Genomic DNA, 16,685 nt, shown 5'->3' with positions numbered 1-16,685 from the left:
GAGAATATATAAAGCATAGACCCAAAGATGTGTGATTTTGACACAGAGAATGTTTTTTGTATGTTTTTTGCATGGTTCTCCGTACTGGGATAAAGTAGCGGATATGGTCATACAGGAATCTGGATCCACGTCAGGGACCATGTGTCTAAAGCTAAGCAGCATCTCACCTACCTGCTCTACCAGGTTAGACATCAGGGCCAGATTCAGCCAGCCTTATTCAAAAAGCACAGCGCGAACTCCTGGAGCAGCGCTATTGAAATCACTGTCTTTCTTGAGAAAAGAAACTCTACTCAGTGATTAACATCCAGCCTTCACTAAAGTTAATGAGACAGGATTTCAATTTAAAATAAGTAAGGGTATCTGGCCATTAACCTCTCCTGTTCACAGTCGTGCCTGTAAAGTGAGCATAATGGAATTTCTCTAGCTTCATAGGATGATGTGTGGTGGGGCATTAACATTACTGTGGCACTGAGATGTTCAGGGTGCCATGAAAAGGCAGATACTTAACTTTCTACCTTAAGCATAAGGTAGAGACCTTGAGTCAACTGCTGTTTGATAAAGTGTTGATTCTTTCACGCAGTACAGTGGCAAAACATTAAAAAAGGAACATTATATAATTAATAAAAAATGCACCATAGACACCGTATCACTAAGAAAGCCAGTAACTTTACTGATTTGTCTGCAAAATACAAATTATACCTTATTTCCAGCAGGAGAATCTTTGAAATTTTCCCTTTTTTGTTCACTACAGACAGCTGAATTAAGTCCCTTGAGATACACAGATGTGGTTTAACTTAGTTATAACATCTTGTCATCTAGTGGCGACAAAGTCCAGCTTATGCCGCTGTGAGCCTCTATTTTAATATTTGTTGCAAATGCTTGTATGCCCCCATTTACAAGCTATTTTGTAATTATCATTGTTTTATGGAAACAAATCCCCAGGAAAAAGAAAAAAAAGAAAAGAAAAAATGATACAACAAACCATCTGAAGCAATCCAAGTGTAATGCCTGTGGTAACCCAGGTCTGCTATTAGTTACTCCACAAAAGACTCTGCTACTGCTTTTTTTTATGAGTTACTAAACTGACCTCTTTGAATCAAACTGAGGTATGGATCAGTCTGAGGTATGAGCAGGGAAGGTAAAAATGCAACATCTGATTATGCAAATAATCAAATGGATACTTTTCATGCAGAAGGTCTGTGGCTCAAAGCTTGGATTGCTCCACATCTTTGGTTAAAATATATTAACAAAAGCCTTTTATTACATCTACAGTCTGAAGCATTCTAACAGATACCAATGTTCCATCAGTCCTTCAAGAGACCTGTAGTGGCAGGAAATTAATGCCATATAACTGACGACATCATAGCAGATGGCAGAAACAGGAACAGATGAAGTATGCCATGTTTAGGCAACAGCCTTTATTGAGGTTTCAAGTGGCTTTTAAAAAATTACAAAGCATTTACCTTCAAGGCGAAGGAAAAAGGAAAACAAAACAGCTTTGTTAGGACTATAGATAAAAGAGGGTATATAGGATAACACATACAATACAAAAGGATTGACATCCTGAAAACAGTCGAGGAGTTCTTTTATTCTTATGTTAGCTTTACCTGAAAAAGATCCGAGGACAACAGATATTTTTATATTATTCATTAAAAATTGCTAAATTCTTCTTTTGGGAAAAATATAAGCCATTTTGTTATAAAACGCAACTTCTGAAAAACATTGAAATGATAAAAGCTTTACTGTGAATGGCTCAATGCATACAACATACAGATTGTGCAGATTGGGTATATCATGTAATCGTCACCAGCAATTAGACACTAACTGACAACACCTTTTAATAGAGGATTAACTTAGCTGTAACAATGCTTGGAGATGTCTAGAATGCCACTTCTGGTGTTCGAACTTGCAATTAAGAATGTTGCCTAAAACATTATATAGCATGGGTTAAGGTAAAGTAAATGTTAATACTCTTTCAGGGCTCTGCCCCAAACTCCTTAAATACAAAGGAATCACACAATAAACCCAAATTAGCTTTGCAAATACAATAAATGATAAGGTACAGATAAAGGAACAGAGAAAGGTAGACAGTTAAAGTTTACAGAAAGTGACTTCACAATCAAAGTTGTGCTTCTTTTCATTAGATCAGTTTACAAATATGCATTATCCCCCACTCTCTTGCCACCATACGTTAGTTGCCCTCAGTAGCAGGAACAAGAGGGATGACTGGCATCCATTTTCATGTGATTCTGTTCTGTTTGTGTTTATATAAAAATCATTGTCAGAATTAATATAAATTGCCCAGCCAATACTTTTCATGCTACTTTCTGCTTAGTTACTTGCAATAACGTATTACACCGCATCTCCCTTAAAAATGCTTATTTTCCTTTTTCATGTGTTGCTGAGGCAAATTGCAAGGTAAACTATTAATATGGCTATTCTTCATATTTCAATAGACCAACTCCCCCACCCCCACTGACAAGTTTCTACTGCAATAAAGTTGTCCTTTTCTGTTGAAATGACAAGGTACATTTGTGATATATTTGCATATTTTTGACATACCAAAGTTTAAAATTCTCAGAAAGAGAATATGAGTATAGGTTTATCTGAAGGTGAAGAAAGTGGTTTTGAAAACAGTTTTGTGTTTTAAAATTAACTCTGGGCCCCATTTTCGATTAAAAAAAAAAGCGTATCTTTTTCTTTACCCTGCAGATTGCTACATGAGAGAAGATGGATGCATGAGTAGCCAAGTATTCTGCTTAAAGAGTTTCCAAATTATGCACTAGCCCCTGCATGGCTGAGAGTGTATTGGTAGGCAGGCTTATGTAAAGGGCGTAAAAAGGGAAAAGCATAGGTTATAATGCACACTGTAGTCTATTCATGGTTGGCTACTACAGAGAGGTAGACTCTACCACTGAGCACTGCACAGCAGCTGCACGTATAGATGGGAAACAGAGGGTGTATTTCCCCTAACAGAATCTTCTGAGTTGATATTTAGCTATTGCAGCTATATCCTTCATCATAGCGTGTAGGTAAGTGAGAGTTGGAAAGCCTCTTGGAAAAGGAGAAATATTACCAGTTTTACTATGGCACTAACATCTTGTTGAGACATTGTTTCCCTCCAACAGAGGTTAAACTGAAATATCTGAATATACCATTTTCTTCTAATAAGCAAGAGGGACAAAGAGGAACTTAAAACAAATGATCTATTCCTTCTGGTTAGACAACTGTATTCAAAGGAACAATACGAGGCAGGAGAGAATGTGGATGCCAGATGCTGAAGCAGATCTTGCTGGGGTGTAATACACAGGGAGCGCTGTTCAACAACATTTCCCTCGTGAGATAACGTGACCACAAAGGGCCATGAAAAAAGGATGATCTGATGACCAATGTTGTTTGTGTAAGATAAATTTACTTTTGAATGGTCCTTCAATTGATAATCTTTCTAAAATTTTCAAATCTGTGAGAGAAGGGAATCATCTTTATAGTAGGTATGTTGGTGCCAATCCCTCACTTTTTACTCTTTCTACCACTTCTGGAAATATTCACCTGCACTCACATACCTGACAGCCGTTAGAGCTGTACATCCAATTCTAACAGGCAGAATACCAGCTTCATTAATGAGAAAGGGCCAAAGTATGCCACTTTGTCATTTAACCCGTGAAAAACTACAAGATACGCAGGACATAAGTAATAGAAGGGCCCTTAACTTGTTACAATGCACAAAACAGCATGAAAGAACTAATCAGTATATACAATGGATCGCAGTTCACCCAACTGATTGTAAAATGTTGTATTAAAAGGATTTAGGTTGTTACACATGGGTAAATTCTAAGTTTTTACAGATCAGTCTTTCAACAGCTGACTCGGATCTGTAAAATGTATGCCCAGTAAAAGAAAACTGAAAGAAAATAGTTAAATGTGCAACTGCACAAATATAATTCCCCCACTATTAAGATAACAAAAACTTTTGCTATTACCATAATTATTATATATATTAGAAAGCTATACACAAGCATGTTAATTTCACAGATTTTTTAAAAGATTCTTAATATTTTATATAATTAGAAATACACATTTCAAAAACAAAACTTCTGCAAAGAGAAAACAGTTATCTTGGTTAGCAAAGCATGGAGTTCTTCATGGCTTAGGGTAGTGCTTTCTATACAAAAAGTCCTCTGTTTGTTTTCTTCAGGACTGTTTAAAAGATTAGCGAAGCTATCAAGGAAAAAAGAACACATTTTGGCTTAAGGAAACTACAAAAGCCACAAATGCTTTGCAAACTCTGTCTTACTTTTTAATATGAAAATAAGCAAAATGTAATGTACATATTTTTATATTTTTTATTTAATAAGTGATGCAGACCCAGATTTTTTTTTTTAATTAAATATGTTAGCCCTCAAACTCAACATTTTTACAAGTATGGTCCTCTTTAAATGTCTTTGATCCTTTTAACCGAGTGCCATACTCTAATGATATGCCTGCATGTTTGTGAGCATTTTAGGTATGTTAGGTGACCCAGTCTCTTTCTAACATTGATTCACGGCCACCCAACTGCTGGGTCTGTCAAAACATCTGTACATTTTCTATATGTTGCATAACAGCTGCTTTCTCTCTCAGTAAAGATCTGCCACTTCTGGCAAATGTTTTCCTTTTGTCTATTTACATGTAAATAACGTTGAACCTGCAACATGACACTATCTATTGTAACATACATTTTGCAAGGGAGCACAACAGTGAAAAGAAGTTAGCCTTAAAATCTATTTTGTACAAGTGTTCTGTTGTACAACTCAAGTGCTAAGCTTATCTCAGCATTTCTGTTTATCCTTATACTGTATCACTGAGGCAATTTAAAAGTACTTTTACAAAACAGAGTACCTGACTTTTTTTTTTCCACACACGGCACATATAATGCATATCGACCCCCCCTCCCCCATTAAGGTATAGCACACACACACTGCAAGAAAAAAACTAATAGGTAATAATGTTATCATGTTGCCCATCCTTCAGAGAGCCGCATGCGCTTGACAGAGGGGCTTTCCCTTTCGTCCGGCGAAGGTCTGGTGAGTCCAATGGGGGAGTGGAATTCGTTCCGGTGATCTTCTCGGTCACTTCCATCATACGAACTGCTACAGCTGCTCAAACTGTCAACGGGAGATCTCCCCGCCTCATGGCGCGTGTGCTGTGGGTATCTCGAGGGTGTGGTGGTACGGTCTCTAGGAGGAGAAACAGGTTCTGACTTGATGTTGAGGCTTTGAGTAGAAGGCAGGGAGAGATTTGTACTCTGAGATAAATGAGTGCTAGTGCAAGCTCTGTAGGAGGAAAGGAAACCCAGTTACAGACTGAGGAGGCATGGAGCCCCCAGAAATGCACAAACACTCACACGAAACATCAGTGTAAAGGCTCATGCAGTACCAGTGCATGCGGAGAGTCTAAGCACTGTTTTCTGGGGAGTATTGTGAAAAAATTTGGAGATGTAAGCATCACAACAGGCATGCTCCTCTTGAGTGCTCCTGGTATGCCCCAGGATTGAAAGAGATTCAAGAAAGTCTTTTTCTCTTTCATTCTCTCTCTCTCTCTCTCTCTCTTTTTTTTTTTCCTTAAGTTCCATAACTGATTTACTGATTTTGGAAGCTGAGCCTTTGCACTGTTGGAACCACCTGTAGGTTTCTTTATAACTAATGCTTGTGTGTGTGTATGCACTGGGTGAGACAGGGGAGGCATGGAGTTTCTGCTGGGATTAAGTCAATTAGTTCAAATGCACTAAAGCATTTTCATCACTGTTCATTTTGACACGCAACTTTAGATGCAAACAAATTTGTGTTCTGTACATTTCTGAACTTTTGGAATGTAGCTGAATGGATAGGTCCTCCGATCAATGTTAATCAAATAAGTAAGGATTTAGATATGATTTTATGTTATAAATGTATGAATTCCTAATCCAAAACAGCATTTTTATGAATAAACTGCCAAAGAAAATTTGAAGAATAGTGGAAGGTGTCAGAAGAACATATTGATTTGCATGTAGGAGAGCTCAACTCAGAGGATGTTTTGAGCATGAAAAACTGTTACTCTAAAACTTTCTTAAAAGGCAAGCTATATACCTATTCTAAATTCATTTTCTTTATGTGTGTTGTTGTGGGCAGGCAGTGACAGAGGAAAGCTGAAGTAGGCAGAGGGGAGAGTGAATACTGAGAATGCACATTATCTCTAAGAGAGAAAATGTAATCACTTGCATCTGAAGAATATTTTGTACAAAGGCACCACCTACTGGTAAAACCTGACTTTTTATTATTAAAATACAGTTCTCAATATGTAATTGCCATTATGTTCTTAGATATTTTAGTTCAGGGACCATTTACCAGACTGAAGTTCATGTCTAATCCCAAAGACACAGTTTCAAGGTTTCCAACGGGGGATATAATTATACAGGGAAGGACTGAAGATAGTAGGGGCAACAGACTATTCTCCTAAAGAAGATTTTAAAACCAAAGGGGTGTGCAGACATTTTTAGAGTAGGCAGAAGACATCTGGGGATTTGCAACTATGTTTTAAGCTTGTAGGGTAAGTGGTTAAATTTAGACATGATCATTTCCATTTACTGAAATATTCTACTTTTTTTGATACCTCATTGACTGAGTTGAGCATTAGTTAAGCAACATTTACTACAGTAACTTTGGTAAAAGGCAAAATGTTGGTTTCTCTTTTGACAAATTTATAATTGAAACTATATGGCTTCACTACTGAATGATATCAACTGCTTTTATCACTGATTGTTGCAATGCTCAGTAATGGATAGTTCTTGTTAGACAACAGAGAAAACACCAATACCTCCAATTGCTTTCACCTACCCTTCATTTGAATACAGAAGAGTTTGTCAAAATTTGCAGCAATCCCTTTCATAAGTCACAATTAGTGAGTAATAGCCCTCACTGTAGAAAACGCAAGCACATTTTTGGCAAGCAGGACATTTTTTGCTCTTAGAGGTATTAAACACACACAAAAAACTGTAAATATCAAATTCGATCATTCCAGTCGAGTGAAACATTCTACTCTTTTGCTGAAAACTTGTTGAAACAAATCCAACAGGAATAACAAAAACATTCTTGGCCTTTGTTTTGCTTTTCATTTCCAGTGACTTTATTTTTCAGCTACTTAGGACATTCTAGGACTTCATCTGGGGAAAAAAGCTGCCAGTTTAGCATATGTGATAGGATGTAGTATTTTAGATGCCAAACTTAGAGCTAAACCTGAAAGTCCCTAATACAGGATGATGAAACCTGAGGATTTGATTTAGAAGTGTTTGCTATGAGCAGATGACATGCCACTTAGCAACGTCTGGGACGCTCAAAAACCCATGCTAGTTAAAGCAACCAGATTCAGTCAAATTTGTTCGCGTGGAACATACTTGACTTTTACATGCAGTCTATTCTGTTACAGCCCCCAGAGGAACAACTCTAGAGAGAGAAGCCACATTTTCTAAGAAATACAGCCAGTACTGTTACACTGCAATGATATTTTAAAAAGTATTTCAGAACTGAGTATGAGAATGCATCTCTATAGACTTCTCTTTAGATTCTTTGTGATTCATCACTGAGATTATGTAAAGAACTCACATATGAATTTGTGGCAGTCTTAAAAATACTGCAGGTTGGTCTGCATTTTGAACATATTTTTTGTAAATTGAAAAAAATCATTTCAGCAGGTCAGTACCACATTTTTGACGTTTAAAACAGCATAAGTATTGAAGCAATTTATGAATCACTATTCATAATTTTCACATAAACTGATTTAAAAAAATCTTTTTGTGCTAAACTATTTCTAAAATGAGTTCCAAAATGAGTTTTGGTGACTGTAATCTACATTATTTGGTTAAAATTTCTGAAACATTTTACCAGAATTTCTTATAAACTGATAAAGCTAATTACAGTAACGCTAATAAACCTACTGTTACACATCAGTGCAAATGGTAAAAGAGTACTTACTTAGGTGCAGTCTTTAGTCTTGTATTCTAAATAGAAGATTGATCTCTATTTAGAATGGAAGCTTTCTATATTATAAAAAGATGTAGATATCTTTTTGCTACTAAATGAATTCTTTGTGTGTGTGAGTGTGGATACAGCAGTTTCTGTATGTTTTACACAGTTGCTTAACATAAATATGTAATTTTGGTCCAGGCATTTTGTCATTTGAAACATACTCTAAGTTCACTGTAAACCAGACGGGTTTTGAATACGGAAAGTCCACAGAGAAAATAAAGCAAATTACTTTAAAAGATCGTGTATAATTATAAGCACTCAATAAGTGACATACAGTCTACTCATATTAATGTGATTGCTTTTTCTCATACATTGTACAAAAACATTTCATTTTATGAGGACAACGAGGAAAGGTAATGTTTTAATTTTGCTCAGCAATTCATATTCAGATCAGCAGGAGTGAAAATGTCATGATTATTTAGAATACAACAACCACATGGGAGAAATACTGGTTCCTATCTGGGTTCAAGATAATGCAATGGCCCAGCTCTGCTATGTAGCAAGTGGGGTGCAAGTCAGGATGCAAGAAGCTAGCAAGGGAGTTTAAAGCTAGCAAGGGAGTTTAGTTCTTGATGTCCCTGTGATAAGATCAGTTTTGGATTCAAATCTCCAACTGGTACTGAAGTTTAGCATGCACAGATAAAAGTGCAGGTCTGACTAGGTGATCAGTGATGATATGAACATGCATTGAATAGATTTTTATAGAGGGAGAAAGAGGTCTATTGAAGGAAGAAAGAGTCATGTATATTTTTTCACACCCCTATCTGTTTCTCTAACATAGCTTACCTCCTCACTTCAAAACATTTTTTTTTTTGTTCATAAATGTATATATGAAAATACAGGAATTAACACTGGATATTCACTGCAAAATTTAGTTATGTCTGTAACTAGGAGAACAGTAGATATTTCTTGACTTGCTAGTAAGTCAGAAGAATAACCCCCCTCTGTTTTTATTTCAGGTAAAAGCAAAGTGGATTTTTTTCGTATCTTTTGATGAATGTAAAAGCAGAATAACAATTTCTGTGCCAAGACATTTTGATTAGTTTTCACACTTTAAGGTTTACCCTTAAAGAATAATTTGAAACTGAATCACTAGAACATCTCATTTACAATGGTGGCATAAGAAAATTGGCTCAATCTGAAATATTTTAGGGTCTTATCCAGAATAAGCAGATTGGCAAAACTTATACAAATTCACAAAACATGATGTCACTGAGCCTAAATTCTTCAGTAAAAAGGGTTCAGTGGAAAATATTTGCCCCAAACCAGTTATGATTATTAGCTAATCAAAATTAATCCTTGCTGATTAATCATCTTGTTTAATAAGAATCATAGAACAAGTCAACAGCAGGCATGTATTTGGGCAAATTTTTTGTACATTTGGGCAGTAGTTTGGAGAAATTTCTCTTGTATATAAAATTACACATATTGAAGATTCTTTTGATGAAATACTCTTATTGAGTTTCCATATTTGCAATTATTTTATGAAACCCAAACTTTCACCTGTAAATGACACTTAAGACAGGAAAGATCCTCTCTTAGATGGATAAATATGGATGAAAGAGGATGTTTTGCATAAAATGGACTTGTGCCTAAAATACACAAACTGTCCAATTCAAAGTTCGAAATGGAATCTCCTCCTAGTTAAGTGATTTATTTCAGGTAGACTCTCTGGTCCATGTTAAATAAGCAGTAAGCCTTCCTTCTCCATAGGAGATAATGCAACAATATTCAGGCAAAAGCCCCTTACATTTTGAGAGGGGCTTTTTAAATTTTTGTATTACTGATTTTTACATTAGTTTTATTTTTAATCTAAAATATTGAAAATTCTCTGACTTGCTTTAATGTAACAATCATATCAAAATAGACTGTACATTCTTATCCTATTCGTCAGGCTCACCAACAGGCCAAAAGCTGTACAGGCATGTAAAGTGAGCTACTCCCATGTCCTCAGATATTTTCCCTCAAGCCCACTGGCACTAGTATGGTTGCTAATTGCAGAGCCAACATGAAGAGTTATGGTTCTTCTACAGTTTTTTGAAAGGTGATTCTGACAGTGCTGGTGATGTTGCTGAGGTGCTATCTGGTGCAAGCTAATATGCCAGTTACTAACCACATTCTTCTGCTGTGCATTAAGGAGAAGGAGCTGATAGTGAAGCTTGAGGCTCCAGTGAAAAACAAAATCTGCTGGAGAACTGAGATACCTCCTCCAGTAACTCCTTTATTCCAAGGCACTCATAGGTACATACATGCTACTGCTTATCAATAAACATCTCACAGTTTCCACTTCCTTGCAGTATGTGACCTCACTCAGCTACTATTTGCACAGTGTAGGGATTTGGGGAGGTTAAACCCTTTCTAAGTCTGTTTTATCAAATGTCTGAGGATAACTAGAGTTCTGTGTGATTGTCCCATTTTTTTCCTCCAAATTCTAGCTCAGCTGATGTAGACTGGATATTGTCTGTATACTTTCATAAATGTTAAATAATCCATAACTTAAAATAGGTTCTTTTGTATATGTAACTCAACAACTAAAATAAAATCAAGAAATGCTCATTATTTTCTGCATGCACAGAAGACTTCTCCAGAACTGTCAGTGAAGCAGCTTTCATAGCTGAATTCATTTACAAATCACTGAAAGAATAATAATAAAAGTAGCCACTCAGAATGTATTCCACCAGCCCCAGCCATTACACTTTGACTTTTTGTGATATGCATTAGAAACAGATGATGATGTGTGACATATCTGAAAAGGCACATAGTTAGTTTAGGATTTAATTTATACTTTTTTTGGTTAACCAAATAGCCTTATTACATTCTTTGGTACACCACTGAAAACAATCAGCTTATTGTAAAGTTATACACTGATGTCTAACATGTGAGTTTTCAATTTATTTGAGACTTTATGTCTTTAGTTGTGTAGTTAGTCTGAATGGTGCCCCAAGAAGACTGCAAACCTCAAAAAGAAAATAAAAGCATAATGGAAAGGTATTAAAACTATTTTTTCTCACACAGTAACTATTTCAGTTGCATGTTCTTATGCAGTTAGTATCTGTATAGACTTATTTATATTTATGTAGGGTTCAAGAAGTGTATGTTTCCTTTAAAACATCTGTATAGCTTTAAAAACCCGAATCATTTGTACATAGTGAGGAAATAACAGTAAGTTACAAAGTGTGGTCAGATAAATTAGAAGGAGAATTTTGAAATCCGAGCCACATTTATAGTATTAAGTACTTTCAGATTATGGCAAGTGTCCTGTAAAAATTAGTGCACATGTGCAAAACACCTCCTTCTGCAAGAAAAGAAATTTAATTTCCAGATGTTTGTGAATTAAAATTCTACTCATGAAGATACTCCAGTCACTTTCAGCTTACGTTTTTACAATGAAAACTTTCTTAATTAGACTATGTTAGACTAAACCTTAGGCTAAGAGGGGAGTGTTAGTGAAGGCTCAAGGTCTTACTCAATAGAAAATGCAGCTACCAGGATTTTTTAAAATCATACTCTGAAAGTTTACTTGAATTAGCCAATACGTTACTTTTTCAATAACCCTTTATGTAATTTTCCTGTGTGAATTTTCATACCTTTAAAAATACTGAAATCATTTAGCAGTGCACTTCACCAATCTTGAAAAAAAATCTTGAAATTAGCCACTAGAGGGCGCAAATACCCATCCTCCTCAATAGAGGCAAATCACAGTTTTATGGGCTGCCAGACTCTTAGGCCTAATTGTTATTTACTTGTATAAAACAGTTCCAAAGAAATGAAACTTGCATGTCACAGCTGAGCAGATGGGAGTATGTGATTATTATATAAGGCTTAATCTCAAATCAAATCATTATGTCACTCTAATTAAAAATATTTAGAAAAATTTCAAGGTTTTTGTTAAATTTTATGCTATAGTAACTGGAAATAAAATGTATAAAGGGCAAAATAAAACAGTCACACAATATAAGTGTTTAGTTTTGTCTTTAGTGATGAAATAAAATGTTATTTAAAGAAATAAACAGTAAAACACGAGCAGTAATCTTTACTATACTACTGAGAAAATGCCAGGGAAACAGAGTATTTCATTTTAGCTACCTGACAGGCTTTTCATGAGATACGTAGTTGCGAATTTTAGAAACTGAGCTGTTACATCCAGTAAATATGTGTGATATGTTACATTGATATATTTCAGATTTGGGATTACTGGGGATACTGAAGTCACTGTAGAACAATACAGTATTTTAAAGAAAGCACTGCTTACCCCAATTGACTGAGGGCAGATGGTGGCATATTATGTAGGTGTTGCTGTTGCCAGCCAGTCACAGAACCAAGATGAAGAGCACTGGCTGTATTAAACCCAGAGAGAGATGATATATCTGCGCTACTCAGAGAGTATTCTAGATTTGAAAACAGAAAAGACAACAATTAAAAGAGAATTAAGGAGGAAGCAATTAAACAATAACTAGTATCATAATTTTCATGTCACTTAATAAGCCTTTTAATTTTAATTACACCAATCATATTAAGTTGCACTAGAAAAGCAGAGTCTTCTCTTCAGTCAACTCATTAATTTGGGAGCAAATAATGCACTAATAATTCTGAAATTTACCAGGGCTTTTTTGGATCTGAGAAATCCGAAGCATTCTTACCCTATATATCCACCGTAACTATGTATGTATTTTCACAGAGCCAAAGACTTGAAAAACATCATAATATTTTTGTTATGGTCTTCTGTACAGAACCCAGTAGCCTGCGTCTGAGGAATGCATGTCTTCTCTAAAAGCATTTGGCCTGTGTACCATACAGTAGCAATGTACAATAATGGAACTGGAAAGGATCTCTTGGGGCTTCACTTCTAGTCCTTTCCAGATAACTATATGACAGCTCACTGAGCCTACTGAACAACTCACAGACAACTCACTAAGCAACTTACTGACCTCCATTTTTAAAGCAGTGAAACTGCTCACTCCCACTACCCTTATTGTTTTAGGAAGATGCATTCAAGAACTAGATGAAATTATCTGTTGTATTAAGAGGATCAAGCCTGTTTTAAGCCACATTTCTTATAAAAGCCAATGGAAGAAAGCTATCATCAAAACTGTTTTCTGTTTGAACAAACCAGCCATTTTTCAAATAAATACATCTCAACATAGTGACAGATTCAGAATAAGTAAATGAGGCGTGAAAGCATATCAGCTTTGAATTTTTCAGTTTAGCCCAGTGAAATTAGCTAATTCATGACTACGGAGACAGACGTTTGTCCGCATCTTGCTCCCTCCCCCTTTTCTTTTGCATCTTGCCCTGATACTCACCAGTACCATATGTTGTTGAAATGGCTGATGGGTATCCTCCCATCCCTTGGCCTGGTAGAGTAGGAGTTGCTACGGAAACCACCGGAGTAGCCAATGACTGAGCAGACTGGGAGTTATTTATCCTCTGATTCTTTTAAAATAAGTAAAATAAACATATTATTGACCGGGTTTAAGTCAGTTAAGTGTATTAGCTTTCTGGGTATGTTTTGTGTGTAAGAAATGCAAGCTGATAGAGATTTCTAGAAATTAATCATTTAGCATGTGGCTTTTATGAACTCTGCCAACCCTATCATTTACAATCCTTTGAGAGACCAGTTGTCACCATAGTAACCCATTACATCAGTATCTCCTAGGTAACTGAACTAGTAACAAGTAAGATTGCTTTTATTGTGGGTAGAAAAACAGACTGTGTGAAAAACTGATGAAATATGTAAACTCTACTCCCATTGTTTTGCTTTACATTCAAATGCAAAAAAAAAAAAAAAAAAAGAAGAAGAAGAAAAAAAATAAAAAACATCCTCAGAAACAATCAAAAATGCAAAACCCACTAATGGATTTTATGCTTAATTCAATCAGTAGCACCATGACAGAGCTGAATACTGAATTCTTACCAGCAGATGGTGCTCTGACTACTTTGTTTTTTATAATGACAAAAGTAACCTCAAGAAGTAATAGCAAAGCGTTACACATTTAACTCTGGGGCACTAGATGTTGTACTATAAAAACTGCACTAGAAAACTCTGTGAGTTTGAGGATAAAAAATCTGGGGAGCCACCAAAAAAATGTAATGGGGCTGTGTCATCTTCAAGAGCGTAAGTTTACATGCTACCAAAGCATCACCAACAAGAAAGCTCTACTTTAACATGCATTATTTCAGTATGTGCAACAAGTACATCTTTGTCTTCTATTTTGCTATATTTAAAAAATCATGATTGGTACTCTTGTTTATAATATAGTAATGGCAAAGCTTTCCATTTTATTTCAACCACCACTTCATCTACACAGACAAAAGAAATGTTTTTTTTCATTATTAAGATGAACATCACTACCACTTACCAAAAGCAGATCAACATCCTCAGACTGACAGCATAGGAAAGGAGCATTAATAATTAGTGAATGCAAGTATGTACCAGGATGCAGACATTCTAGCATAATGAATAGCTTCATCTGATAGGGGTAGCAAATTAAATACTTTCTGAGCATAGTTCAGAAAAACAGCAGTTCATAGATGTGTTCTTTGTCCTTCTAATGAGATATTTGTCTCAGCTGTGAAGACAATGCATCCAGTTTTCAGCACAAGTCACTGTCTTAGAATTCATTACTTCTTCCACAGCCCCAGTGGCTGCAGATTATGTTGCTATACCTGGTTTCAAGAGATCTAACCATTCACAGAATCCCTCGGAAAGTATCAGTTTTAAAGACCTTGGAATAAATCATTTGATGGAGACAGTCTGTCACTTCCTTGGTTGACTTTGAGTATAGCCCTGTAGGAGACTATTTATTACTCATCCTCTCAGAAGACAACATCACATTTATGGGTTTTTTTAGTTTGATATTCAAAGTTAATTTATAATGCATCAACCTCAAGTAGCTGACTTGGAAGTTGTTTTAATAGCTTATCTGTTACATAATGGAAAAATGTGTTTACAGTGTCACTTAAATCCACCATCAAGATCCTTTTTTAATCATGCCCGCTTTCAATGTTAAATAACTCATGGAAGATTTACTTGCAACCACTAACCCACTTTCAGGAGGGAACTGAAAGGTACTCACATGACACCCAAATGATTCCACCTTCTATCCTAATACTCTGCTTAAATTTTGTTAATCCTGGCAGGAGATACAGCAGTGTGATGCTCCGTTTTATCCTGCTCTACCTATTTATTGCCTCTTTATTGCCATCATTATAAAATTTTGCCTTTGGAGTTCAGAGTGACAGAGTTCAAATCACTTATTTGTAGTTAATCAGCCATCTGCTGAGCATCTGTGTGGCTAAATATTTAGGAAAAATATAGTGTATTAGAAATGCATAGGGTTAAATGCAGTCTTTATAACAAGTCCAGGAAAGCATCTTCCAGCCACTAGGAAGGAGAGTACAGAAGTTTGGACTGTGCAGGACACAGTTCTGATTTTGTAACTCAATAGATAAAAAAAGAGGAAGTAAAAATGACTTCATAAAAGCAATCAAACAGGCTCTGCCTACATCTTCAGCTTGATATCAGGCCTTAAGGCTAGAAAGAAAGACCAAGCAAGCAAGAACAAGGAATATTTCTCTACTGATTGTAGTGGGCTTAGATGCTGTGCAAATCTTAAATATTTGTTATCTGAAGGACAAAAAAAAAAAAACCAAAACAAACAAACAAACAAACAAACAAACAAAAAAAAAAAACGAAGAAAGAAAAAGCTTTGAAAATGAATTACCACTGATGGCATTGTATTCTTGCTGCCAGGTGGAATAAGCACTCGGAGATCTGGTTTACGGTTGTTCATTCCCAAATTCATTGGGGGCGGAGATTTTGCTTGCATATTCTTGTTCAAGTTGCCAGGTGAGACCAGCAGACCTGGTGAGTTGCGAGGGTTGCCATACCCATTTCCTATTTAAAAAAGAAAAATGAGATACAAAAAGAAGAGAGAGAAAGGCTGTAAGTGCAAACGTATTTCTGACTGAACATTTAAAAACTTTAAATAAAAAAATTCAAAGTAAATACTTGTGTTATGTAATGTCTTTATATAGGAAAATAAAACTCATGCCATATTTGGAACAACTGGTCTTAAAATTCTTTCCTTCATGGCAGACGACATTGCAGGGATGTGCTGAAGTTTAACTTGATTGTGTGACTCCATACAATGGAGTCATAGTATGATATATGGTATACCGTACTATGGTATATAGCCTAACGTAACGTGCTCTCAAAGCAGGCAAGATCTAACTCTTGCCTTACAAGAGAATTAGGAAAGTCAGACAATTTTATGTCTTAAAAAGAATGTCAAAGCTATGCTGTGTTTTCTTGACAATTAGAGAAGATTCTGACTTGCCTGACTCAGCCCTTTCCAGTTCGTAATTTTGTTTTGTTTTTAAACAAAGGATGAGTACAGCAAGGCTATAATTTCCAGAAAAGGCAGGGGGAGGAATAGGAAGATTCTTAAATGTTTTTGGCTCTCCTTCCCCACGCTTTTTGGACCTGACTCTGTCAACACTAAAGTCAATGGGAGCAAGAGCATATCCTTATTTGGAAAATGCCTCCATACCTTTCATCTTCCTTCCTTTGCTGCTTCCTGCAAGCCTCAGTAACAATTCAGTCAGGCAGACACTTCATCTGTTTTTTTTTTTTTTTTTTTTTTT

At 35.9% G+C, this 16,685-nt stretch overlaps 1 protein-coding gene across 8 annotated transcripts in view; it reads right to left on the bottom strand.

The window, feature by feature from the left end:
* Nucleotides 1–646: 646 nt before the first annotated feature.
* MEF2C (myocyte enhancer factor 2C) overlaps nt 647–16,685 on the bottom strand; it is a 131,309-nt gene continuing 115,270 nt past the window's right edge. For 6 of the 8 annotated variants that reach the window (XM_062599583.1, XM_062599589.1, XM_062599582.1 and 3 more), the window contains 4 exons: nt 15,764–15,936; nt 13,343–13,472; nt 12,292–12,427; nt 647–5,312 (listed from right to left, as the gene is read on the bottom strand). In XM_062599583.1, coding sequence (XP_062455567.1) covers nt 4,991–5,312; nt 12,292–12,427; nt 13,343–13,472; nt 15,764–15,936 — 761 coding nt within the window. In that variant the 3' untranslated portion in view covers nt 647–4,990. The remainder of the gene's footprint in view (nt 5,313–12,291; nt 12,428–13,342; nt 13,473–15,763; nt 15,937–16,685) is intronic. The other 2 variants (XM_062599587.1, XM_062599588.1) reach the window with 1 other exon arrangement.

Source organism: Rhea pennata, chromosome Z, assembly GCF_028389875.1.
Source record: "Rhea pennata isolate bPtePen1 chromosome Z, bPtePen1.pri, whole genome shotgun sequence".
Taxonomy (NCBI): domain Eukaryota; kingdom Metazoa; phylum Chordata; class Aves; order Rheiformes; family Rheidae; genus Rhea; species Rhea pennata.
The sequence above is the reverse complement of the archived record's forward strand: the minus strand, read 5'-3'. Positions and strand labels throughout refer to the sequence as shown.